Below are 25450 nucleotides of genomic sequence, written 5' to 3' on the forward strand. Positions count from 1 at the left end.
AAATGCAAAGGAGGCTAACGGGGTCATTCCCAGCCTCCAGCCTCATTTTCTTGGAGGAATGTTTACCGGGTGTGTCAGAGTAGGCTTGCCCAGAGAAATATTCTGTTATAGCCTGCCCTGAGCCCCTGCTGACGGATGGGTCTGCAGGCTGAAGACTGTGTGGAAAATTTTATTTGTTAACCTTAAATGCCATGACGCCAGTATGTTCAGAGGTAATTCGGGTTTTCTAACCACTGATCTCCATCAGCAGCCAGAAAGCCCTAACCCCGATGGCCTAACACACAGCTGCAGGCCTCAGGCACTTTGGATTTGTTGCTCCTGTCCAGCAGGGGCAGGAAAATGAGCCTTTAATAATTAAAAAGAATATAACATATGACAAACTTGTTAGAGCAAGCAATTGGATACACCTGACAGCACAAAATTCAGTTCCCTGTGACTGTTCTTGCAAATCATGTTTTAATGCGCTTTTTAAAAAAAAATGATTGCAATGTGTAGTGATTTTATTTCCAATACAAGAAAATAAACCATTTTGTCAGGATCGAAATAACAGTATGGGAGCGATTTTCATGTGTGGCATAAATCAGCGGACAGTTGGCAGGGCATGTGAATTTGAGGGGCATAGGATGGGTGCAAGATTAAAATATCTTGACAGCTGCCAGGAAAGCAGGCACAGATGTGGATGCAGTCAATGACATCTTGGATTTGGGGGAATCCTGCAATCTGTGCAAACCACAGAGCCCTATCCTGCTGCCTGTTGTCCATGGGGAAAGTAATGAAAGTATTTTGTGGCATAAGTCACCTGTTCAATGTAAGCTTGAACTGCAGACTGACTGTTGTTACTGACACTCCCTGTGGCTACTTGGAAGGAGCCAGAGGCAAAGAAGTTCAAGGCTGCAGTGACTTTGACTGCAATAGACAATGCTGTGGCAGTGGGTTGCAGACCTTGTTGTAGGAGGCAACACAGCTCTGGGACAGCCTCTCTAGAGAAGTGCTTATGTACTGTTCCGGGAACTGCAGATGTGTTCTTGGGCCAATAAACTCTTTGGGGGGGGGGGGGGGGCGGTGGTAAGGATTCCATCTTTTTGTAACTGCGGCTCTGTTCCTTCCTCCTCCTCTTACCAGAGTGGAGTTGCCAGAAGGACTCTTGTGAAGAAAAATGTAAATTGCCATAAAAATGGAGATTGCCAGAAGCCCCTTAAGAGTTCAACTGTCTACTCTCATGACAAGCACTTTAAAATTGTCCAAATAGCAAAAAACTGCCATGTAATACAAGCAAAATGTCTCCCGAGAGCAGCTGGAAATGATAGCCTCCCTAATTGTACTGCACATGGTTTGTGAACGGGCTCAGGAACGGGTGAAGGTAACTTGGATGGAGATGAAAATGACATTGGGGGTCCTAATGATCACCTGATTAGCATATGTTCATTAGGCCCCCGCTGTTTCTGGTGGGAATTCTAGCCTTCTAAATTGTGGTCTGCCCGAAAACTGGAATAAGTGGATAACCAGTGGTAAATCGATGGTTCAGTTTCCTACATGATTTTGATCCCGCTACCGTCCTTTTATTTAGGCACAAACGGGGCAGTAGTGAGCTGAAAATTGCCCCCTGTACATTTTAAGGTTTGAAAAGCAAAATTTTGAAAATGCACAACAGGTGAATCAGCATATAAAGAGAGTGCAGGTGAGGGAGGCCATTCAGGGCCTCTAGATCATTCTTTGATGGAAACCTAAAATCTCCCCATCAGAACATCCAAATACCTCTTGAATAACTCTACTTTGCCTCCACTACTGTACCTAAAAGACCATACTAGATATTGTATACCTTTTGTGTGACCATTCCAGGTATTGTTTCCTCATAATTCAGTCTCCTGCCACAATTGATCAGCTTTGTTACCCTTCGCTGCAAGGGTTCCAAGACTTGCACGGCTCCCTTGTCCCTTGGTAACCAGATCTGAATGTTTGATCCAGGGAACCTCAGCATGACTCCCCCCAGACTTGACTGACTCGGCAATCTAGAACTTGGTTTTAAAATTTTATTTCAATCATACTGACTCATTCTTATCTTCTCAAATAATTTAACAATATTGTTTTAGTTAGAATGGTACCAGGGATGAGGGACTTCAGTTATGTGGAGATTGGAGAAGCTGTTTTTTTTATTCATTCATGGGATGTGGGCGTCGCTGGCGAGGCCAGCATTCATTACCCATCCCTAAGTGCCCTCGAGAAGGTGGAAGTGAGCCGCCTTTTTTAAACTGCAGTCTGTGTGGTTGCGGTTGTTCGCCTTAGAACAGAGAAGGTTAAGGGGAGATTTGATAGAGGTGTTCAAGATCATGAACGGTTTTGATAGAGTAAATAAGGAGAAATTGTTTCCAGTGGTAGAAGGGTCGGTAACCAGAGGACACAGATTTAAGGTGATTGGCAAAAGAGCCGGATGCGACATGAGTAAACATTTTTTTACACAGCGAGTTGTAATGATCTAGAATGCACTGCCTGAAAGGGTGGTGGAAGCAGATTTAATAGTAACTTTCAAAAGGGAATTAGATAAACACTTGAAGGGGAAAAAATTTACAGGACTCTGGGGAGGGAGCAGGGGAATGGGACTATTTGGATAGCTCTTTCAAAGAGCAGGCACAATGGGCCGAATGGCCTCCTCCTGTTCTGTACCTACTATGATAATCTCCATCCAGGTAATCCAATACCTGCTTCTCAGCTGCCATGAGGTCCAAGACAAGGACAGACATAGTGAGCCAGTTTTGTCTTGTGAATGTAGAATGTACATTCAGGAGGGATTATCAAAGGTGAGTGTTGTATAATATTTCAGTTCATAAATTAACATGATGGTTCTGAGGTTAGATTCCCAGTGAAAGGAACTGGACCCTACAAAGTTGTGTTTCCCCTAAATCAACTTTTATTTTCATGTATAAAAGGGCCTGTTTCCATGTTGTAACTTCTATGATTCTATTGGGCCAAGTGCAGGCAATTGGGACTAGCTTAGTGGTATAAACTGGGCGACATGGACATGTTGGGCCGAAGGGCCTGTTTCCATGTTGTAACTTCTATGATTCTATGATTCTATATGTATACCTTCCAGCAGAAATTAGCCTTGGTTTGAAATAAATCTCATGCTGCTTTTCTGGAAGGGCTAGAAAGAGAAGAAATAGCATGGAAATTCAGCTCTGGTCAACATCCCACAGCTGGGCAGGACGTGGAGCAGCAAGTCTACTGGTGAGGTCTTACCTCCATTATGAGTAGCACTACACTGAGCCACTGGGGGAGCTGGGAAATGTTTATTAATGAGGGGAAGCTAATAACCTTGTTACTGTCTATCCATTTCTGTGCTCTCTGCATCCATGGAATAGAATAACTGATGTGACTATAGGGCTCTCCATTAATTGCAGAGTATCAGATATAATTACAAAGGAAAGGTGCAAAACTGCACCTGCCTGAACTAATGCAATTAGGATTATCTTATTTTAACATATTGGCCATGACAGTATTAATAATAGAGCTCTTAAATCCTGATACAACATTCTGCGTAAGGAAGAACTCTCCAGAGACACAGATTTACATTAGAACAATGCTTATTTCATAAAATGACTATGAAATAAATTAGTATAAACTCATGGGAAATTACTTAAGTTTTAACAATGATTGTAGAGTCTTAAAGCAGGCTGACACATGAATTCTTTTATATTGGGAAGAAGTTTCATTGTAAAGAGCAACTGATGTTACTGGTCGTATAAAGTGAATTGATATTTTGCAATCAAAATGGTTATTTGAAAGGAAGGTTAGAAAATTTTTAACATACAACTAATGGTACCTCAAAAGGCAATGCCTTAGACTAGTATTTTGTTAGTGCAGAGAACACTCATTGCTCACAGAGAGTGAGAGAACTGGATGATGCACTGGGTTACCATTACTACACTCCCTCAATGCCCATCAGTGTCTCCCACATCTACTCCCTTGTCGCTCTTAGCACTCTGGGATGAATACTGTCTATCCTGGGGATTTATTTATTAGTGCCCTTTAAGCCTGTCTAGGAATTCCATCTTATTTATATTGAAACAATTAAAAATAACTTGCATTTATGAAGTACCTTGGATGTAGGAAAACACCACAAGGCTCTTCACAGAAGCATAATCAAACAAAACTTGACACTGAGCCAAAGAAGGAGTTATTAATAGGGATGAGTAAAAGCTTGGTCCGAGGTATGTTTTAAGGAGGGTCTCCGAGAAAGGGAAGGATTTCCAGCATTTGGGGCCTGGATGGCTAAATGGTGGTGTGAAGAGAGTGGGGGATACCCAAGAGGCCATAGTTGGAGGAATCGGATAGTTTGGGAGGAGGTGGAGGTAATAGGGCTGGAGGAGGTTACAGAGGTAGAGAGGGGTGAGGCCATGAAAGAAAGTGGAACTAGGTGGTCTTTGTGATGGAGGGGATATGGGGTTGGACACTCTGCTCGGGTTCAAATAGGACAACGAGGTTGTGAATAGTCAGCCTCAACCAGATACAGCAGCTAGAGAGGGGATGGGCTAAGAGGTGAAGAGGTACAGAGGACAGAGGGGAGGAAAGGGGAAAGAGTGGAAAAAGGAGGGGCAGAAAAAAGTGCGGTAAATCAATACTCCCTGCTCCATTGAGTTCCCAATATCAGCTACACCAATAAATGAAGGCAACTAGCCAAAGACAGCCAGCCATCCCTGGGAGAGGAAGGCAATGGTGGAAAAATCAAAGAGGGAGTCTTCACCAGTGGACTTTGGTGCTTGACCAACAGCAATATTGGCATTAGTCTGCCTATATTATCCTTATAAAAATGTGTCCTATTTTAAAGTACAAGTATGCTTTCCTTTTGCAATATTTTTAAACTTACTAATGAAGTTTGCTTGTCCTGTGAAGATAGTGTACTGCAGCTCATAGGAAACAACGCTGAATTCATCTTCTGAGGTCCAGTGGACAGTAATGGTGTCGTGAGAAGCTGTGCAGAGCTCTTCTCGAATGCTTGGAGGATTTGGAGCTGCAAAGGAAAAGTTGGAGAGATAGTTTCAATGATGGCTCTGTGCAAAGATTTTCACCAAACTGACATGCATCCTAATTGTATGCTGCAACAGTGGAGGAAAATGGAGTGATCAACAGTATTGAAGGGCCAGAGAAGTTGAGTGGAACAAAAAGGGACAGGGAGCCACGGTCTCAATCATATAGGATGTTGGTGACTTCACTCAGAGTAGTCTCATTGTTGTGGGAGGACTTGGAGCATGGGGTGGTGGAAGAAGTAATAGCTGTGCAATTATTTCCCATCTCTAAACTTACATTGTTTCTTTGCTTTCCTGGTATATCTGATCTTTTAGGTTTTGTTCTGTTCTAACATTGCAGCTCCTCTCTACCCCACTCGTTAGCTCTTCATCTTTACTTTATTCCTTTTGGATTTGATTCCTTTGGTTAGAATTTGCTTTGTCTTGGTACAAGTGAAGATAATTGTTTGCGATGACACCGTTCACTATCCTTCCTCCTCAGCTACAACATCAGTCTCTATTAAGAGTTGGTCCTCTCAGTCATCCAGCAGAGGGCTACAAACCAAACTAAAACCTTTTGCAGAGCAGCCAAGTCTATCCATCTTTGCCAGATCATCAGGGGAAGGGCTGGGACCACATTGTGAACAGTGAACTACAGATGTTCTACAGTGTGTTTTTAAAAGAAAACAGATCATAGATCATGAGAAAATTTTTGTCACTGTGCATAGCTTTGATGTTTAAGAAAGAGAAACTTTATTGAGGGTAGATTGGATGGACATAGGGATGCCATTCCACAGATCCCAATGCAAGAGACTTCTCGCAATTGGAGCAAAAGTTCTATTTGTTTTTTCTTCTTGTTTCCACTAACATTGAAGTCTGAAATAAAAAAAAACAGGACATGCTGGAAATACACAGCAGGCCAGTCAGAATCTGAAAGGGAAAAGATAGGCTAATGTTTCAGGCCTTCTGAAGAAGGGTCCCACCTGAAACATTAGCCTACCTTCCCCTTTTAAATGCTAATCAACCTGTTGCGCATTTCTAATATTTTTAAACACTTTTTAGCATTAGCTACACATGTGAGGGAGGAAAAAACTAAGTGAGATACTAATGAAGAAAGGAAAGTTTTAAAAAAAAAATCAGTATTATACTGTATGTAGCAGATATTATATGTGGCAGAATGGTAATATTGTAACAGTAACAAGCAAGTACAAGTTTGTAACAATCAAACATCTGAGGTATGATTAGGCCAATCAACTCAATGTTAAAATATCATTTAGAACCCAGACAAGAGATATTGTGGCGAGGTTTTGATAAAGACTAAGCTCAGAAGAACCATAACAGGCCTTTTCAGGCCAAAAGAGGAGACAGAGAGCGGAGTGCTGGATCGGTGATAAGAGGAGAGAGAAAACACGAGCAGGGAGAGGTGAAAAAACACCTAAAGTGACGTCAGCACAAGTGAAGGAGCTGTTTGGTGAGTAGCTGGTGAGTGTTTGTTTTTTTAAGTCTTTAAGTTTAGTTAATAATATAATAAATCGAGGCATGGCAAGGCACCTTGGTCCCGTCAAATGCACATCCTGTGACATGTGGGAACTCCAGGACGCTTCCCGTGTCCTGGATAACCACATGTGCAGAAAATGTCGTTAGCTGGAAGAGCTCGAGCTCCGGATTTCGAAGCTTGAGCAACAGCTGGCGTCACTGCAGTGCATCCGCAAGGCTGAGAGTTACATGTATAGCGCATTTCTGGAGGTGGTCACCCAGCAGCTTAGGAGTGTGCAGGCAGACAGGGAGTGGGTGACTGCCAGACAGACAAGGAGGACCAGGCAGGTAGTGCAGGAGTCCCCTGATGGCATCTTGCTTTCTAACCAGTATTCAGTTGTGAATATTGGTGAAGGAGAGGGTCCTCTGGGGAGTGCAGGCAGAGCCAAGACCATAGCACCATGGGTGGCTCAGCTGTACATGGCGGGAGGCGGGGGGGATGAAAAGAGAGAGAGGAGAAAGGTCAGTAGAGCGATAGTGATTGGGGATCCTATAGTTAGGGGAACAGACAGGCATTTCTGCGGCTGCAGATGTGATTCCAGAATGGAAGTTGCCTCCCTGGAGTCAGGCACAAGGATATCACAGAGCGGCTGCAGAACATTCTGGAAGGGGAGGGTGAACAGCCAGAGGTCGTGGTCCATATCGGTACTAACGACATAGGGATGAGGTCCTGCAGGCAGATCTTAAGGAGTTAGGAAAGAGATTAATAAGCAGGACCTCAAAGGTAGTAATCTCCGGATTACTCCCGGTGCTACGCGCTAGCAAGTATAGAAATAGGAGGCTAGAACAGATGAATGGGTGGCTGGAGAGATGGTGCAGGAGGGAGGGCTTTAGATTCCTGGGGCATTGGGACCAGTTCTGGGGGAGATGGTACCTGTACAGGCCTGGCGGGTTGCACCTCAACGGAGCTGTGACCAATGTCCTCGTGGGGAGGTTCACTAGTGCTGTTGGGGGGGGGGGGGTGGTTTAAACTAATTTGGTAGCGGAATGGGCACCAGGATGTAGCATTGGAAAGGAGAAAAAAGATGCACAAAGGATTGGGAGAGAAAGATGGCACTATAGCAAGAAATAGCACAGTATTAGGTGAGATCAGACTGAGAAAGAGTACAAAAAAGTTTAAGATTGGTTTACAGTGCATGTGTGTAAATGCACGAAGTGTGGTAAATAAGGTTGGTGAGCTGCCGGTGCAATTAGCCACACGGGAATATGATGTTGTGGCGATAACGGAGACCTGGCTCAAAAAAGGGCAGGATTGGGTACTAAATATTCCTGGATACAAGGTGTTCAGGAAAGATAGGGAAGGAAAGAAAGGAGGGGTTTGGCAGTATTGATTAAGGAGAATATTGCAGTGCTGGAGAGAAAGGATATCCTGGAGGGGTCAAGGACAGAATCTATTTGGTTAGAGTTAAGAAACAATAGAGGTGCCATTACACTACTGGATGTATTCTATGGGCCACCAACTAGTGGGAAGAATACAGAGGGGCAAATTTGTAGGGAAATTACAGAGAAGTGCAAAAGCTATAGAATAGTGATAAAGGGGGACTTCAGTTATCCTAATATAGACTGGGACTAGGGCAAAGAGGGGGAGGAATTTTTGAAGTGTGTTCAGGAGAACTTTCTTGACCAGTACGTTTCCGGCCCAACGAGGAAGGAGGCATTGCTGGATTTGGTTCTGGGGTATGAGGCGGGCCAAGTACAGCAAGTATCAGTGGGGGAACATTTAAGGAACAGCGATCATAGTATCATAAGGTTTAGGATAGCTATGGAAAAGGACATGGATCACACTGAAGTAAAAATACTCAATTGGAGGAGGGCCAATTTTAGTGGGATGAGAACAAGTCTGGTCCGGGTAAATTGGAATCAAAGATTGGCAGGCAAAACTGTAATTGAACAATGGGCGGCCTTTAAGGAGGAGATGGTTCAGGGACGTCTAGGAACATTCCCTCGAGGGAGAAAGGTAGCGCAACTAAAGCCAGAGCTCCCTGGATGACAGGAGATAAAGAGTAAGATGAAGCAGAAAAAAGGGGCAAATAACAGATGTCAGGTTGATAATACAAGTTAGAACCAGGCGAATGTAGAAAATACAGAGGGGAAGTGAAAAAGGAAATTAGAGGGGCAAAGAGAGAGTATGAGAATAGGCTGGCGGCCAACATAAAAGGGAATCCAAAAGTCTCCTATAGGCATGTAAATGGGTAGTAAGAAGAGGGGTGGGGCCAATTAGGGACCAAAAAGGAGATCTACTCATGGAGGCAGAGGGCATGGCCAAGGTACTAAATGAGTACTTTGCATCTGTCTTTACCAAGGAAGAAGATGCTGCCAGAGTCTCAGTAAAGAAAGATGTTGTTGAGATACTGGATGGGCTAAAAATTGATAGAGGAGGTACTAGAAAGGCTAGCTGTATTTAAAGTAGATAAGTCACCCGGTCCGGATGGGATGCATCCTAGGTTGCTGAGGGAAGTAAGGGTGGAAATTACGGAGGTACTGGCCATAATCTTCCAAACATCCTTAGATACAGCGGTGGTGCCAGAGGACTAGAGAACTGCAAATGTTACACCCTTGTTCAAAAAATGGTGTAAGGATAAATCCAGCAACTATAGGCCAGTCAGTTTAACCTCGGTGGTGGGGAAACTTTTAGAAACGATAATCTGGATTGATTAGAGAAAGCCAGCACTGATTTGCTAAAGGCAAATAGTGTTTAACTAACTTGATAGAGTTTTTTGATGAGGTAACAGAAAGATGAGGGCAATGCAGTTGTTGTGTATATGGACTTTTAAAAGGCATTTGATCAAGTGCCGCATGATAAGCTTGTCATGAGGATTGAAGCCTATGGAATAAAAAGGGTGGTAGCAGCATGCATACAAAACTGGCTAAGTAACAGGAAACAGAGTAGTGGTGAAAGGCTGTTTTTCGGACTGGAGGGAGGTGTATAGTGGTGTTCCCCAGGGGTCGGTACTAGGACCATTGCTTTTCTTAATATATATTAATGACTTGGACTTGGGTGTACAGGGCACAATTTCCAAATTTGCAGATGACACAAAACTTGGAAATATAGTGAACAGTGAGGAGGAAAGTGATGGACTTCAAGAGGATATAGACAGGCTAGAGGCATGGGCGGACACGTGGCAGATGAAATTTAATGCAGAAAAATGCGAAGTGATACATTTCGGTAGGAAGAATGAGGAGAGGCAATATAAACTAAAGGGAACAATTCTAAAAGATGTGCAGGAACAGAGATCTGGGGGTATATGTACACGAATCATTGAAGGTGGTAGGGCAAGTTGAGAAAGCGGTTAAGAAAGTATACAGGATCCTGGGCTTTATAATAGAGGCATAGAATGCAAAAGCAAAGAGTCATGATGAACCTTAATAAAACACTGGTTCGACCACAGCTGGAGTATTGTGTCCAGTTCTGGGCACTGCACTTTAGTAAAGACATGAAAGCCTTAGAGGGTGCAGAAGAGTGATTTAATAGAATGGTTCCAGGGATGAGGAAGTTTAGTTACGTGGATAGACTGGAGAAGTTGGGGTTGTTCTCTTTGGAACAGAGAAGGTTGCGAGGAGATTTGATAGAGGTATTCAAAATCATGAAGGATCTAGACAGAGTAGATAGAGAGAAACTGTTCCCATTGGCAGAAGGGTCAAGAACCAGAGGACATAGATTTAAGGTGATTGGCAAAAGAACCAAAGGTGACATGAGAAAAAACTTTTTTACACAGCGGGTGGTTAGGATCTGGAACGTACTGCCAGAGGGGATGGTGGAGGCAGATTCAATTGTGGCTTTCAAAAGGGAACTGAATACGTACTTAAAAGGAAAACATTTGCAGGGCTACAAGGATAGCTTGATGATTCTTTCTAAATGTTGGCAGGAATGGTTGGGACTAAGCAAGTCATGGAGTTTACAGTAGGAAAAGGCTTTGGATGAATATCAGGAATGTAATAGATCACTCCAACAAGAGGGCGAAAACCAGTGGACATTTCTGTCTGACCTCCATCCCTTTACTCCCCATCTGCCTTCCCACTAATCACACTCTGTGCCAGGAGCACTAATTTCTAAATTTTAGCCAATTACATACTGATGGTAACAGTAAGAGAATTTGCCCCCCATTTCCTCCCCTCCTTTTCTGATTGTGGTGTCTCATCCTGGTGTACAATTTATCTTTCATTTGAATGAATGTTGGGTTGTATGTGACTTATTGGTTAAGGTAGATTTTTGACTCTTAAAGGAAGACTCCACTGTGTAAATCTATGTGATCTACTATTAATCTTCTATTTTTGTGCTGCTTCATGTCTCACATTAAAGCACTCCTCTCCCCCACCCCCAGTTATATCCACATTTATTTTGCCCCTCAAAATGTGACTAAGCCCCTTGCCACACTTTTCTCTTTCAGTCTGAGAGTTAGGAAGAGGTAAGAGCTGGGAAGTGCACTCTTGACACCATCAATGCAATTGTACATCTGTCTGATATAAGGAGCTCTTCTGCCACAATGCTTTATTGCCACGCTCTATATCAGCCTGATGGAGAAATAGTTAAACCTGCCCAATGATCATTTGTGAGAATTTAAATGATAATTAAAGATGGGATTCAATCTCTTGGCTTAGGTCCATAGTATAAAAGGGGATGCGTCTCTCCCGTGAATTTAAATTGCAACAGGTTTAACTGTGTTTAGTATCCAAAGGGGGACTCCAGTTAGCTTGCTCTGGCTCCTTCAGAGATGATAAACAGTGTACATCCTGTTTTACCTGGAGGCATGCAGGAGAGTGGGAATTTTAATAATAGTAGACTGGTAGATGCCAGCAGGGTGATATCATGCCCATCTGCTATCACCTTGTTAGCAGCTGTATTATCATGTAAAATCAAAGCTCATTGAAATAGAGATTCTAGAATGAACCCCGCAGACCATTTTTACACTGACTGCTACAATTACCTCTTGCCAAGTCAGTGCCTGTGCTGGCTACAGTGACCACAAGATGGACCATCCAATTCCATTGATTCACCTTAAAGACTTCACTCTGAACATGTTCTAAAGATATAAACCTACTGTTGAATCAAAAATAAATATATTCTTTACACCCTTTGAGGGTTGAGAATGTCATGAGTCTTATTGACAGGTGTTAATCCAGCACTCTGACACCAAACAGTTTGAGAGAGCTGGATTTAGCATGGGCAGAGATACAGTCATTAACACAAGATGTCAGTGGGAAATAGTTACAGAACCTGATGATCGGCACACTCTGCATTAATATTGACGCTGGGTCAAAATTCTGGAACTCCCTACCTAACAGCAGTGTGGGAGAATCTTCACCACACACACTGCAGCGGTTCAAGAAGGCGGCTTACCACCAGCTTCTCAAAGGCATTTAGGGATAGGTAATAAATGCTGGCCTTGCCAGCAATGCCCACATCCCATGAATGCATAATAAAAACAAATCTGATGAGATAAAGGTGGTAGTACAGGGATGCTCATTGGGAGAAGTTACTGAGCCCAGCAGTGTGTGTGAACTGAATTAACATCAGTAGGGAAACAGTTTGTAATTGGGGGGAGGGAGGTGAATTGCTGGAGTACAGGGAGCCAGTGGAACTTGGCAAGGACAATTGTAATGGGTGTGTGGAACTTTGTGTGGGAGAGGACGACACTCTATAGTTTTCAATAAATTGGCGTGTGTGGAGGAGGAGTAATTTACTACAAAGAACTTCTTCACCATTGTTCTAACATGGTTACCTGTGAGATAGTCCAAGCTTTCGAGTAATTTCTTCTCTCGCGCAAAATCTAAGGTAAAATTTTCAAAGGCCTCGTTCAAATTGATGTCTGGGATCAGGACTTGAGAAGATGCTGTTGCCATAGCCACCCTGTAGGATCAACCAGAGACAGAAATGGATCATCAACAAAAGCAACAAGCATCAGAAAATACAAGGAAAGTTTCCCAAATGTTTTTTTGCATGTAAAGCAAGTAAAAAATAAATAAATGAATGTGGCAAAGGTTTTGTGTCATTAGTGTTTTTATATTATTGAGAGGAAACTGTAACCAGAATTAATCTGTTTATTATTTTGAAAAGGCAACAATTGTTTTTATCACTTTCTCCCCATCTTCTGAAGACACAGACTTGTTTTGGGTCACAGACACGTGGGGATTGTACCACACTTAAGCCATATATGGAATGGATTTGAATTAGCACAAGACAAAGAAAGGAACTTACACATAATAGCAGACTCATTATATTCAATGTCTAGACAATGTGATGGAGCAATTAAGAGATAATAGAATGCTGGGATCTACAGGTAGAACGGTAGAGTATAAATCTTTAGAGATTATGCCAAGGCTGTTCCGATTGCATCAGTACAAAGCTCGATTTTGGTCACCATGTCACAAAAAACATATTCATGTATTAGACAAGATGCAGAGGAAAGCAACAGGAATGATTCTAAGTGTAAAGGGGATGAGCTATAAGGAATATTAGAGAAACTTAAGCTTACAGTTCAGAAAAATAATGTTTATTGAGAACCTTATGGAACTATATAAAATATTAAATTGCATAGGTAAAGTAATCCCAGTATCTTCTTCATAATAAGCCAGTAATTAGAAGCAGAGGGTATAAATCAAAATTAGTAAAAAGTAATTTTAAAATGGATATTAGGAAAAGCTTCTTTGCTTAAAGAATGATAAATGTTTGGAATAAACTCACAGGCAGGGTAGTAGAAATATTAAAAAATAGTAAAATGTAAATTTTGAAACAGATATTAGGAAAAGCTTCTTTATTCGAGAGTGATAAAGATTTGGAATAACCTCACAGGCACAATAGTAGAGACAGAAAAATTAACTATATTCAAATGGATTGGATGCCTGAATGGGAGAATTAGGGTACTAGAGAGATGAACTTCAATTGGCTGAAGGGCCTTTTCTTGCACTTGACTTTTATTATGTTTTTATTTTCTTTCTAATTTCATGTGTCACAACCACTGACTAAGGCTATAATTCCCTTTAATGAGAAATTTAATTAGCACTGCTGTGTACCGAGAAACACATGAGTGTTCATCAGAGATCTTTGAGATTGATCTCATTGAGCTGGTTAGAGATGCATAAACAATAGCAAAGTCTGGTTTGCTTTCTGTTCTGTGATACTCAGTGCTGTAAGGCATTACTACTGCAGCAACACAGTCCTTGAGTTATTGAGCTGCTGTCTGCTGTCCTCCTGTATTAGCTTTACAGTCACAGACCACTGCCAACAGAACGACGAGCTGTTGGACTTTCACAGGAAGTAATCACAAGACCAAACATTAAAATTCTTAAAGGGGCATCTCAATGTGTTTTGAGACATGTTCAATCCCTGGAACAGTCCAATCCAAAAACATCCTTTGTTGCAGCCATATTGGACAATGTGACATGTTCACATTGCAGTAGATGCTATCTGCTGCAGAGTGAGTGTTTGTAATCTGCTAAATTTCCATTGCCATTTTTATTTCAATTTAAGATAAGTGTTTTCTTGGTGGCTCAATGGGTAAATGTGCCACCATTGTAGATCTGAGCCATATAGACCATAAAAGTCCCAACTTGGGTTCCTGGTTTGAGCTGAGTTAGCTGATTTCACCCAGTACAATGGTAAAGCCACTACAGCTGGTCTTTGCCCTTGGCCATGGAAGTAAAAATCTAGTCAGCATTACCTCTCTTGAAAGCTATCTCGTGACTCCTGATGATAAGTGCACTTGTGTTGCTGTTGGGAGATGGCAGTACCAAGCTCAGAAGTGATGACATAAAAGTTAACACTTATTTTTTTATTCATTCATGGGATGTGGGCGTTGCTGGCATCGCCAGCATTTATTTCCCATCCCTAATTGCCCTTGAGAAGGTGGTGGTGAGCCGCCGCCTTGAACTGCTGCAGTCCGTGTGGTGAAGGTTCTCCCGCAGTGTTGTTAGGAAGGGAGTGCCAGGATTTTGACCCAGCCACGATGAAGGAACGGCGATATATTTCCAAGTCGGGATGGTGTGTGACTTGGAGGGGAACGTGCAGGTGCTGTTGTTCCCATGTGCATGCTGCCTTTGTCCTTCTAGGTGGTAGAGGTCGCGGGTTTGGGAAGTGCTGTCGAAGAAGCCTTGGCGAGTTGCGCAGTGCATCCTGTGGATGGTACTCACTGCAGCCACGGTTTGCCGGTGGTGAAGGGAGTGAATGTTTAGTGTGGTGGATGGGGTGCCAATCAAGCAGCTGGCTTTGTCTTGGACGGTGTCGAGCTTCTTGAGTGTTGTTGGAGCTGCACTGATCCAGGAAAGTGGAGAGTATTCCATCACACTCCTGACTTGTGCTTTGTGGATGGTGGAAAGGCTTTGGGGAGTCAGGAGGTGAGTCACTCGCCACAGATTACCCAGCCTCTGACCTGCTCTTGTGGCTGGTCCAGTTAAGTTTCTGGTCAATGGTGACCCCTAGGATGTTGGTGGTGGGGCATTCGGCGATGGTAATGCCTATCTCAGCTTACAAATGAGAATGATCACTTAAATATAGTACTGAAGGCAGCTGGCACTTGTGGAACAATATTGCAACTTGCTTCAGTGTCCTTGGCCAGAAAGAACCAAAAACTGGGAGGAAAATCAAGCTCTAAGTAATAAACATTTAGTGGTAGACTCAGTCAACAACACAGTATTTGCCTGTTAGCCTCTTTTGTCATAGAAGAATTGAACTTTGCTCTGTGTTACTTGTCCTTTTAATGAACTCTTGTTTGTGAAATGCTTTTTTCAAAATTATATAATCTCCAACTATTGGTCCCTTATGAAAAATTCTACCAGTTGATCATGATTAAAGCCCATAAGAGGTTATTGACACCCTCACTGATTCTGAGTAATCCATTCTATAAAGCTCTGCAGATCTGCTAGGTAGTTAATATGCAATGGCCAAAACAATATTTTGCTAATAATTGAGTACGTCAAATGAATAAAAAATTGGCTAAGAAATTTACAATTAAGCACTCCCTTAATGGCTGTGCAATCCTCAGTGTGGATCTGAGCCATACAAACCGAATCCTGATCTGTGTTGAGCTATCTGATCTCAATCGGGGTTGGGTTAAGAACGTTGCAATCGACAGCAATGCTCCTTGGCCAGGATGGGAAAAATTCAGCTGGGATTCCTGCTCCTGATCATAATCCAGTGCCTTCTGGAAAGTACATGCATGTGCACACAGTGGGAGAAGACAAGATTGGGCTCAATTATAATGCGCCCCGAGGTCAATTAACCTGCTAATGATCATTGTGTAAGCTGACATATGAAGAATGGCCAGTTGGGCAATGTAATGGAGGATGGGTGATGCCTATGGAACCATAATCCTAGCATGAGTCATCATCTTCAGGAGAGGAGGGGGGAAAATTTGAGAGAGAAATTATCCTTTACAATGTATGGAGAGTCATGTGCTTTATTGCTTAATGCTTAGATACGGTTTGCCTGTTGAGACAGAGAATAACGATCTTTCCCAGCAAAGTCTGGCCCACCTTTCTGTTACATTTTTAGCTGTTTGCAGAAAGCGTGCATGATCGTTCTCCTTCAGGCTGTGTTCCGCTTGACTGATGAGAGACCCTGACCGCTCCAAGCACTGCCGGCAGTTTGCTATCTGCTGTGCTAGTTTTCTCAACTTCATAACCTTGAAGAGGAACAGATAGAAAGAAAGAAAATAAATAAGCGAGGCTTCGAATTAGAGCAGGCAAGCTCATCAATCAAGCTGTTGAACCTGCTTCTGAAGAAACTGTACCATACCTTATCTACATTTTGATTGTTGAAGTGTTTATAAAAATACTCGGAAAGAAGAGGGTTTTGTGTAAAATCATCGGGGCAGAAATTCCAATTCTGTGCCCACCCACACTCTATTTTCCATCCATTAAAATGATTGGGTGGGAAATCATGCCTCAAATTTTCACCTCATGGTTTTGATTGCGAACTTGGAAGAAAAAGTCACTGCTCCCTCGATAGCTTAAATAATGAATACCCAGTGTGGAATTGTGAAATCTAGACCAGAAAGGTCCCAAGTTCAATCCAAGATCTGTGCTGAGTTAAATTATCTCAAAAAAGGTGTTATTTAAAAGGCACTACAATTAGCCTCAATTCCCCTAGGCTTGGGAAGGGAGAAAAAAAAGAAATTGCTCATCATTCACATTGCTGCTGCTGAAAGCACGAGTGTGTGGATGGCAGGTGACTGAAAGACCACGCTCAATGGTGATCCCTGCCCCCAACTTCACAGTCAAACAGCCTGTTGACACCCTCTCTGGGCTCACCTGTGAAAACAAAGGCACTGGAAATTTGCCAGTACCAGCATGAATGAGCACCTTTAGGAGACGAGGAGAAAAATTTGGAGTGGTCGGTAGTGCAGAATTGCCATAAAAAACAATTAATCTGCAACTACCAGCTGTGGAATAAGCAGCATGAATAGACTGTTGAACATAACTCAAGAAAATAAATTCTGCTTAATTGTCTGTGGTGTTCACTGCAGTGACTGCGTTCAAATGCAGTAGTTCTAAAAAAAAATTACTGCCCTTAAGGGCTACATAAGCATTGGTTAATGTGCTCCAGTAATTGATCCTTCCTCTCTGGGGGATGGTTTTGCAAGTCAAAGATAATTTTTACAGTAATGTTGAAGTAACTGTTTCATTATTACATTGAAGAACCCTTTTACAACAGGTCCTACAGGATAGTTATTTTAATATGGATTATTGTAAAAATAATCCATTGGAGAATGTCAAAATCCCGTTGGGAGTTCTTAATGGGTAAAATCAAGATTGGAATTACAGAAGAACACAGGAAAGTGCACTCCAACTGGCTCAGTCCAAAAAGGCTAATCGGGATCCTATGTACGTCATAGGACATCGAGTAGCATTTTAAATGGGCTTATCACCTGACTCGAGGCTGCTCCAGCCACCCAGGAGAAACATTGCCGCGACCACAATGGCGGCGGCAATGTTAGGTCATTGCCCACCATTTTTGGAGGGATACCGCCTCACTTCCAGCAGATGGGAAGGTGGAAAATTCACTCCCAAGTGTGGTAATATGCCATGCAGACCACAAAGGTTCCAGATTTGATCTCTGATCTGTGCTGAGTTAACTGATCTCACCAGAGATGGGAAAAGATAAAAGGATCTATACCCCAAAATGTTTACCCGTCACTTCTCTTTTCAGACACTAACAGACCTCCTGTTTATTTCTGGAAATTTCTGTTTTTATTTCCTTTTCTAGCATTTTCGTTTTAACTCTGGAGTGCTCTTAAGTCTGCCTAATCGCCGAATAATGCTAACGATAAAAAATATTTTGCAGAACTCAAGTGAGGTGTGACTATAACAAAAATGTATTTACTACAGAATTAACTAATTTTACAGTAATTTATTGTAGATTAAATAATATCAAACACATTGAATGGATAATACTGTCCTAAACAACCTCAGGATTATGGCACAAACCTCCAGTGACAACATCATATCTTGAGGGTGAAGAAATAGCTCTGACTTTGTCAATTCATTTTCTTAAATGAATAATCATTTCCTGCATTTCATTGAAAAAAGTGGAAAATTTTGCATAATTTTCATGCCTGCTGGAAGTGAGATAACAGGGATTGATCCTCTTAGATTCCAGGACAGGTTCATATAACCGAATAAATTGATATTAAAAGCTGGGATAACCCTGACAATTAGCTCACTGGGTAAATATGGATTGAAAATATTACTAAAATTTTCAGAAATCTGCTATCGTGTACTCTGCAGAGTAAAACACCGGGTAGATTTTTACTGGTGCTGCAAAGCACTCCAAAAATAATGGGGAGAAGCTTACCACCACGTTCCTGATCAGGCTGCTGCCAAATTCAGAAGGGCCTACCACTGGACGGTCAGAGTGCCCACCTTAGTCAGGCAGTAGGCCTTTTTAATAGGCAAATCGGGGCCCTATGACCCAGATTGCCATTTTAGGGCAGTACTGGACAGAACATGTGCTGTGCACGCTTCATCCAGTGCAGCCAAAGAGGAGCCCAGCAGGTAAGTTTTTAATTTTTAATTTGTGGGGGCAGGAGGAGCAAGAGTGATTCCGCCCCAGACCTACCTTCTTCCGGACTGTAGGCCGCCTGATATTGTGGCGGTGGGCTTCCCCTGGGGGCTCTTTTTCCATCTGAAGCTGCCAGCTCTATGCTAATGAGGCCCAGCCCTCAAAATGGACCTGGCCTCCCATCAGGACTACTGGATGGCCGGCCAGCCGACTGAAACCTGACCGCAGTCAAAATCTACCCCACAGAGTTAGTAGAGGACTTTAAGCAGTTTTCCTACATATCCAGCACTAAATACTAATCACATTTGGGAACCAGTTATATTTTCACCAGTGGATGCCCAGGGATTCCATGATCACAATTCAATTGTTAGGGTGAAGTACAAAAATTGCACAAAAATTCGAAGGCCCATTATATGTATTGAATGCAAAGGCCATGTGATCTGTGATCTGCTTGCATTTTATTCACCAAAACCATGGCACATTTCTCATATCTTTATACACGTCCTGCACAGTAAATCTCAGGGTAAGTTTAACGCAAAAGTTCATAGGCCCGCTCAGGATCAAAAACCTTATTTTCTTTCAAAGATTGAAATACTTGGTACAACATTTTCCAATGTGACAGGAATTTCTATTTATTATTTTTCTGCTTTCATCTCTCAAGTCCTGAGTATCTTTATTTGAGTGTGTATTGAAGCAGGCTGTAAAACAGCTTACATAATCACATTTGTTCCACCTGGCTCATCTCTGATTATGCCCATCTATCAAAGCAACCTCTACACACTTCATCTATAACGTGATCTCAAACTCATTCCATTCAACAGCAGGGAAGGGAGGGGGGTGGTGAAGACTCTTAATTTTAAATTAGAAAATTATTACTTGCAAACATCCATTAATGTTTGGATAGATCACAACCAGCCTTTCCTTTTTACTTCACTGTAACCATGATTGGTATTCTTGAATATTTATCCGTCCTGTAATAAAGGGGATTAGGCAGCACTGATGTGCTTTTTTTTAAGTTGACCGGTTAGAAAACAAAAACAAAACCAAAAGATGAGAGAGCTTCTGCATCAGGACCCTTTAAGAAGAATGAGCTCAACAACAGGACCCTTTCTTAAAGTGAAAGCTTCACCATCACTGATTAAAGGTGGAACCTCATCATCAAGATACCATTTAAATAGGGGAGCCTTGCCATCAGGAGCTCTTTCAAAATAAGACTCTCACCATCAGTACACCTTTTAAAGGGGGAGTCTCACCATCCCCTCTCAGAAATCAAAGCGGAACAACAAGAAAATGCTGCAATTAAAAGGGTGGCATTGTGATTTTGTTTCAGTGATACGGGTAACCTGGAAGCACGGGTTTCCCAGACGTCCTTACAATTGTGACGTAAGGACGATTTTTATTTTCTGATTGACAGGCTGGCCTAAGTTGGATGGGAGCAGAGCAAGGAAGAGGACGTGAAAAAGGAAGTCTTTAGGTAAGTCTTAGAATGTATTGATTTGGGGGGGGGGGGGCATGGGTGCGCATAGGGGCACCGGGGGCATGGGGGCAAGGGGGGAAATGTCAGTCATCGGAGGTCAGTCACCGGGGGAGTCAGTCACGAGGTGCGGGGAGAATCAGAGGTCATGGGGGGTGGTAGGGATCAGGGGTCATCGCGGTGGTCCACGATTGTTGGGGGGGGGGGCTGCAATCGTTGGGGGAGGGGGTCCGCGATCATTGGGGGAGGGGGGGTCGCTGCAGGTAGGCTTGTTGGCCTTGGGGTAGCACTCCTGCTCCTCCGGGCCCACATGCTGTGCTATGAAGGCACTTACCTGCTGTTTCGGGCCCTCTCGCCTCCTCTCACGTGGCGTGAAGGAGAAAGTCCGGGAATCCCGGCCCCCTGGGGTTGCAATCACCAAACCTGAAAAAATAGAGGCCTGCAGCCTCCTTGAAAAGGTTTTAGTGACCAACCCGCCCTCTGGGAGCGGGTTGGTCATCCGCGCCTCATATCGCCCTGGTGGAAATCGGAAATGGGCGGATTGGAGGCGGGTCTGAAATTGTTGCAATTTTCAATGCCTCCCTACCCCCAACCCATCCATTTTTCACAGTTATAATCTTGCGCCTGATCTTTGTTTGAGGGAAAGATATGGATTCATTTAAATGGACAGTTTACACAGAGAAGGGCCTACCTTTCCCTCTTTGATTTTCACAGCAATGATCTGCTTCCTTTGCCTGATAATGTCCATCAGCTCGTCACATTCCTCTTTCAGTTTGCTTTCTTGCATTGCAGTGTTTACCTGTCAGCAAACATCAATAACACTGTTATCTCCTATTCTTCCAGAAATCACTGACTCTCAGCCTAGTATTCTCAGTCTTGGTACAAGCCATGGAAGTAGATCGATAACCTCTTTGCTTTAGCTATTACTCACTATTGATGTTATTCTTTGCACAGAATTTGAGTGTGTTGTTTCTTCTTGAGTGTGATGGAATACTCTACACTTCCCTGGAAGGGTGCGGCTCCAATAACACTCAAGAAGCTTAGCACTATTCAGGACAAAGCAGTACGCTTGATCTGCACCCCACCCACTGGCTTAAACATCCGCTCCCTCCACCATCGGCGTACCGTGGCTGCAGTGTGTATTATCTACAGGATGCACTGCAGCAACTCGCCAAGGCTTCTTCGACAGCACCTCCCAAACCTGTGACCTCCACCACCTAGAAGCACAAGAGCAACAGGTGCATGGGAACAACATCACCTCCAGGTTCCCCTCCAAGTCACACACAATCCTGACTTTGACATATATCGCTGTTCTTTCATTGTCGCTGGGTCAAAATCCTGGAAATCCCTACCTAACAGCATTATGGGAGTACTTGCACTACATGGACTGCTGCAGTTCAAGAAGGTGGCTCACCACCACCTTCTCAAGGGCAACTAGGCATAGGCAATAAATTCCAGTGATGATAATGAATAAAACATTTTTTAGAGCTAGGACTAGGTAGCATTCCTACTAAGCACCTCTTAGCACAGGTCAGAAAATTCTTTGACTTAAAAATCACTGAAAGCTGAGCTTTTTTCTTTATTTTGGTGAACACTGTATAATACATGTACTGCTAGTTCACGTATATCACAGTCACAGTATAAAGGTCACTCTACTCTACCCCAACCTCAGAAAAGCACCCCCTCCTGTACCAGTGTAACATTTTTTCATTTCCCACACCACCCATGCTGTGGTACCTCTGAGTTAGATAGCCAATTCAGTTCCAAAAAATAGGGACTTTCTCTCCATTAATATGGTGGGATGAATTTGAGTCAAGCTACTATGGATTTTCTAGGCCTTTATACTAAAATTGCAGTTTCAATCTCAAGATGGAATGAGGTAGGCTTGAAATTATTCTCAATGTCAAAGATGAGGGGAGGGGGATAAAAAAATCAGAGTTTCTATCCTGGTAATTGTCCTGTGGCCCTTGATGGAAGTGCACTGCATGGGCATTGAGACAGAATTGGGCTCAGTTGTGGTCCCCACCTCTTACTGAACATCCCACCAAAACTCACTGCCCAGTACTTAACATGAAGAATGATCACTTTGGTAAGGTACCAGAAACTATTGCTTTAGCTTGAGTTTTTGCCTTTTGAGGGGAGGAAGAGAGATAAGGGGCGACAAGGAAGGCTAGTAGTTATTGAGGTTTTGGGACGTCATATCTTTCACCCTTTGGCCTTTCCTCAAACCAAAGCCCATGATTAGAACATTTCATGTTCCTTATGAATCAACTGAAAGAATGCCATTAAAAGGGCACTATCATTATTGATAAAATCCTTTTGTTTGGGGAGGGAGATGAGTTGTGCACCTTTTGTTACAATGGTGGCACATGCAGGTGACACAGTTATGTGTTTCGATGGAATTTACATTATGATTTCTTGTGTTTGTAGGGAGACAAAAACAAAATGTCATCCACTTTCATCTGAAGACTGTGCTCTTTTAAAAGACTGCCTGAGGATTGCTAGTCCATAGCCTCAGTTGCAGCTGCATATGCCCCTGCTGAGGTTGGACAGGAGAAATACTAAAGGAGGCTGACACAAACGGACAGGTCTCAGCTGGACTCCAGATGTACTGTCTTTGAGAGGGGGAAGGATGGATGCAGGCCATGCACTTTCTGTTAAACAGCTCCCTAGGCACTTAGGAGCAAGGCAACAGAAATATAACCTTCAACTAAGAGGTCATGAGCTTTGGGGGTGGTCTAGCAGAAAACAACATTAATGTTTCAAATGTCGAGCTAAATAATTCTATGTATGCATAAAAATGGAACTGGAGAAACAAATGTTCTCCTTTGTCAAAACTGATCATGGAACTGGTGAGGGCTTGGTGGTTGAGGGATTGCATCACACTTATAGAAGAGCATTAAAAAAGCACAGGCTACTCTTATTGATGATCAAAATAAGTGTACTACTTATTCGTTATCTATAGAGTGAGCTTCAACAGCCAGCTATAAACTTCAACCGACCGATTTATCTTGTGAACTCTCACCAGATGCAGTGGCTCTGTCAGAAATATTTATGGCAGTTATAGGAAAATAAAAGTAGTCTTATTTATCCATTCTGTAAGCTCCAATGAGGTGCTTGCCTTTCTAATTCTTTCCAAGATTTGGTTTGTGTTTTTTCTGTCAAATGCTTTCTGTTTTTTTCAAAGGGACACTTTCTTCACAAAAAAATGCCAATTGTTCTGGGAGTGAGAAGAGCCAGACTTCATTTTCTTCTTATTGATATCACACACCTGTGACATGGATGAGTTTCACTGCTGTTTTCTATATAGTGGAGCAAATTGAAGAGGGAACTGGATAGATTTTTGGCAGAGAAATTTATTGAGAAGTACGAGAGATGATTCAGAGTGTGAGAGACAGAATAGAGTATGATATTTTGAGACTGGCCAGATAGACAGTAATGGTCTCTTTTGGTCTGGTACATTACTATGTTTCTACATAATTGCATTATGTGTTTTTAAACAAAAAAGTTTGCCAAAAGTTCTGAGGTCACATGTAGCATGCATCAGATAAAGAGTAAAGCTTCCTCAGCATGCTTAATAAGCATTCTCAGATCAGAGGTAGCATGGATTACTTGCAAAGTAAAACAGCCTTTGCACTGTCCATCAAGTACTCCCAACCAGCAGAGGATGACTGCACTTTCATCCCTTAGCCAGATTGGATTTAATCCAAGATCCCAGAAGTGCATTTATCCATTAAGCCACAATTTGCTGGACAGTAATTCAGAAGTAAGGCGATCAAGGATTACACCTCAAGATTTATATATGGTTTGATGATTGTACTTGGAATGGTGCCTAGGGTATTATACACCCTTCCTCAGCTCTGAATACATCCTACAGTTAGTGTGTCCCACTGCCACGTTTCTGTCAGCCAATTGCATGACTATGAGGACGTTTATATTGATTCTGGGCCTTGCTGAGGCTGCACTATAGCTTGGGATTGAGTTGGTACACGTTCTATATGCTTTTGGAGACACCAAATTACTAATTGGGATTAATTTCTTTATATTAGAAACTGCTTTATATTAAGCTCAGAAATGCAGCAGAGCCTCTCTGCAATTCGACTATGATGTGTCTTGTAGAGAGGGCATGGAATGTGCTGAGCTCAGTGTTCATGTAGTCTATAATGAAAGTGAGTATTGTCTGTTATATTTGAAATTTGAGGGGGTTTTGTCAGGTTTGCTAGTGAGAGATCCATGAACAACCCATGTGTTCTCTTGAGTTTTCTGGATGGGTGACTAAGTGGCACAATGAATTAGGCACTGACTGTTCACCTCTGAAAAGCAATGCACATTATACTGATACTGGTACTGTTAAGGTGAGAACCTGAAATTGGTGCCTACAAATATCAAGAACATTCACCTCCATTTTGCTGGATCAAGTCATCTGAAGTGAGAATTATGCTGCAAGTGATAGTATACCAATGACTGATATAGTGGAAAGGAAGAAGGAGTTACCGTTAATTTAATTCGAGTTCTTTATTGGTGAGAGTCACAGACCAGATGAAGCAATGAAAGAAAGAAAGCAAAAAAAGACCTGCATTTATACACTGCTTTTTCACATCGCAGATTTCTAAAATCAATTTATACACAATAAATTACTTTGAAGTGCAGTGAGCTGCTATATAAGCAAATGTGGCAGTCACTTTGCACATAGCAAGACCCAACAAACAGCAATGAAATGGTGAACAGTTAATCTGTTTTGGATGTGGGAGGAATATTGGCCTGTGCATCAGGAGAATTCCCTGCTCATCTCCAAAGAGTGCCATGGGATCTTTAGCATTTGCTTGAATTACTGGAATGGGCAGATAGGGCATTGGTTTAATATCTCATCCAAAGGATAGCACCTCATTCAGCAACCCTCAGTATTGCACTACAGCCTAGATTATGTGCTCAAGTCCTGGAGTGGGGTTTAGAACTCACAAACTTTTACTCAGAGGTCACAGTGCTACTGACTGAGCCAAGCTGACAAACACCAAAATACATCAATGCAGAGGAGAGTTGGAGTTGAAATTCCTCTGTGTACTATGTTTAGTGCACTGCTTAGTGCAAAGTAATGGGTTAACAACTTCTTTAAATGGTGCACACAGGAATGTGGCATGAATGCATTAACCAGTACACTTAGAGTACCACACAGAGAAATTTCAAGTCATATATTTTGTACCAGAGGTTGTAATTCCTCAGTGTTAGGTGACAACCCACAGTACAGTACACCAACAAAGTTTAAAAGAGTAGGAGGGAAGACCATATAAATCATGAAGTATAAGTTAGGTAATGCTGTAGATTGTGGAGGAAGGAGGGTTTATATGGAATTCTATTAGTGAGGGAGCTATAAACAATGTGCGTTATAGTGAGGAGTGTGTTACATGGAGGATGTTTTTTATGCTTTCTCTGTGAGGTAGTCACAAT

At 42.5% G+C, this 25450-nt stretch overlaps 1 protein-coding gene across 5 annotated transcripts in view; it reads right to left on the reverse strand.

The window, feature by feature from the left end:
• The window catches only part of LOC137332972 (probable E3 ubiquitin-protein ligase MID2), a 201493-nt gene that overhangs the window by 15057 nt on the left and 160986 nt on the right, over window positions 1-25450 (reverse strand). For all 5 annotated transcript variants that reach the window (XM_067997029.1, XM_067997027.1, XM_067997030.1 and 2 more), the window contains exons 4-7: window positions 20697-20804; window positions 16005-16153; window positions 12257-12384; window positions 4862-5005 (exon numbers count right to left, since the gene is read on the reverse strand). In XM_067997029.1, the coding sequence (XP_067853130.1) occupies window positions 4862-5005; window positions 12257-12384; window positions 16005-16153; window positions 20697-20804 (529 nt within the window). The remainder of the gene's footprint in view (window positions 1-4861; window positions 5006-12256; window positions 12385-16004; window positions 16154-20696; window positions 20805-25450) is intronic.

This window comes from Heptranchias perlo, chromosome 15, assembly GCF_035084215.1.
Source record: "Heptranchias perlo isolate sHepPer1 chromosome 15, sHepPer1.hap1, whole genome shotgun sequence".
Lineage (NCBI taxonomy): Eukaryota > Metazoa > Chordata > Chondrichthyes > Hexanchiformes > Hexanchidae > Heptranchias > Heptranchias perlo.